Source organism: Trichechus manatus, unplaced genomic scaffold (assembly GCF_000243295.1).
Source record: "Trichechus manatus latirostris isolate Lorelei unplaced genomic scaffold, TriManLat1.0 scaffold00213, whole genome shotgun sequence".
Lineage (NCBI taxonomy): Eukaryota > Metazoa > Chordata > Mammalia > Sirenia > Trichechidae > Trichechus > Trichechus manatus.
The window spans coordinates 261,978-263,513 of NW_004444149.1; the positions used below are offsets into that span (position 1 = coordinate 261,978).

Sequence of the window (1,536 nt, forward strand, 5' to 3'; positions counted from 1 at the left end):
AAGGCTGAGTACATTAGGGTGGTGCTCAGAGCGGCAGTCTTACCAGCGCCTCTCATTCTGCTCAGCTGCTTACAGACGAGGCGGGTGGAAGGAGAGAGGTTGATGTCACGTTTTTCGGAATGAATTTCTTGTTCAAGGCACAGACTGCTGTTTTTCTTTCTGGGAATATCACTATTACAAGCCAGAACATACATCCATTTGTTCAGCAAGTATTACTGAACACCTGTGTGTAAGTCCCAGGTGTAGGGGTCTCAGAAGCATTCCTGAATGAAGACGGGCACATCACAAAGAGAAATGAAACATGAAAATTCTCAGGAAACAATATACAAACAAGTACAGAACACAAATAGTAGAGAGGATGCAGAGTTGAGGAGTGATCGTGTTGGAAGGGTGTGGGGGGCCATTATTTACCTCACGTTTCTGAAACACTCTAACCCAGGGTTTCTCACATCGGCACTACTAACACTTGGAGCTGGAGGATTCTTTGTTAGGGGCTATCCTGTGTGTTGTAGGATATTTAGCCCCTGTACTCTACCCCTAGATGACATTAACAACCTCCTCCCCTAGCTGTGACAACTAAAAATGTGTCCAGACATTTCCACATGTCCCCTGTGGAGCAGAATCGCCTTCAGTTGAGAACTACTGCTCTAACCCATTTTGTCTCTCCTCCTAGCTTTTTTACTTGTGTGCAGAAGTTTATCAGCAGACAAACCCCAAAGATTCCCGAAGCTTGGGGAAAGACATCTGGAATATTTTCCTAGAGAAAAATGCGGTAAGGCAGTAGTAGATTGGATCGTAATTTTATTATACTCTTTGACCACTAAGAGGCAGAGGAAAAACTAAGCAAAATGTTCAGGCCGAGTGTAAACAGCTTCTTAAAGAGAAGTCTAGGTTGGGAGATTGGAATTACTAGATTCTGTTCCCAGCTCTGCTTTCCAAAGATTGATCGCCTCTCTATGCCTGTTATGTTCCATATCTGACAAAGGTAGAATACACATTGTGTCTCCCAAAAATGTTGGGAGAAACAAAGAGATCTTACCAAATTGGAATTACTCTCCCCTGAATCACTGCCCTGGTTTCCTCCCACCCTCCTTGCCTTGCCCATCTCTGGGATGAAGACACCAAGGCCCAGAGACATCAGGTGATCTAGATCAGTGTGCTGAGAGGAGAACCCAGGTTTCTGAAGCTCAGCGTGACTCGCTATTACTGCACGAAGACAGGCCTGGGGGCCGGGGGGACCCTGTATCTCTGGGCAGATGAGCACTTCGTGAGTCTGGACACTGTTTCCAAGGGACACGTCAGGGTCCTGCTGGCGCAGGCAGCACCTTTGCCTACAGACAGCAGTTCCCGTCTTAGACTTTCTAATCTGACCAGCTAAACTAATTCCTAGAAGCAGTAAAGTACTAAGGCTAGTGCGGTTGGGAAGGAAACCACTTTTTCCTCAGGATTTTATATTTGCCCCTTACATGGGTCATGCATTGCTCCCTTTTGGTTACTTTACAACCACCCCAGTATCCAGCTGTCTGGTCCTTTCAG

At 46.2% G+C, this 1,536-nt stretch overlaps 1 protein-coding gene across 1 annotated transcript in view; it reads left to right on the forward strand.

Annotated features, from left to right (window-relative positions):
* Window positions 1-1,536, forward strand: part of ARHGEF11 (Rho guanine nucleotide exchange factor 11) — a 149,261-nt gene that overhangs the window by 120,815 nt on the left and 26,910 nt on the right. The window contains exon 14 of the mRNA XM_023742599.1: window positions 674-772. Coding sequence (XP_023598367.1) covers window positions 674-772 — 99 coding nt within the window. The remainder of the gene's footprint in view (window positions 1-673; window positions 773-1,536) is intronic.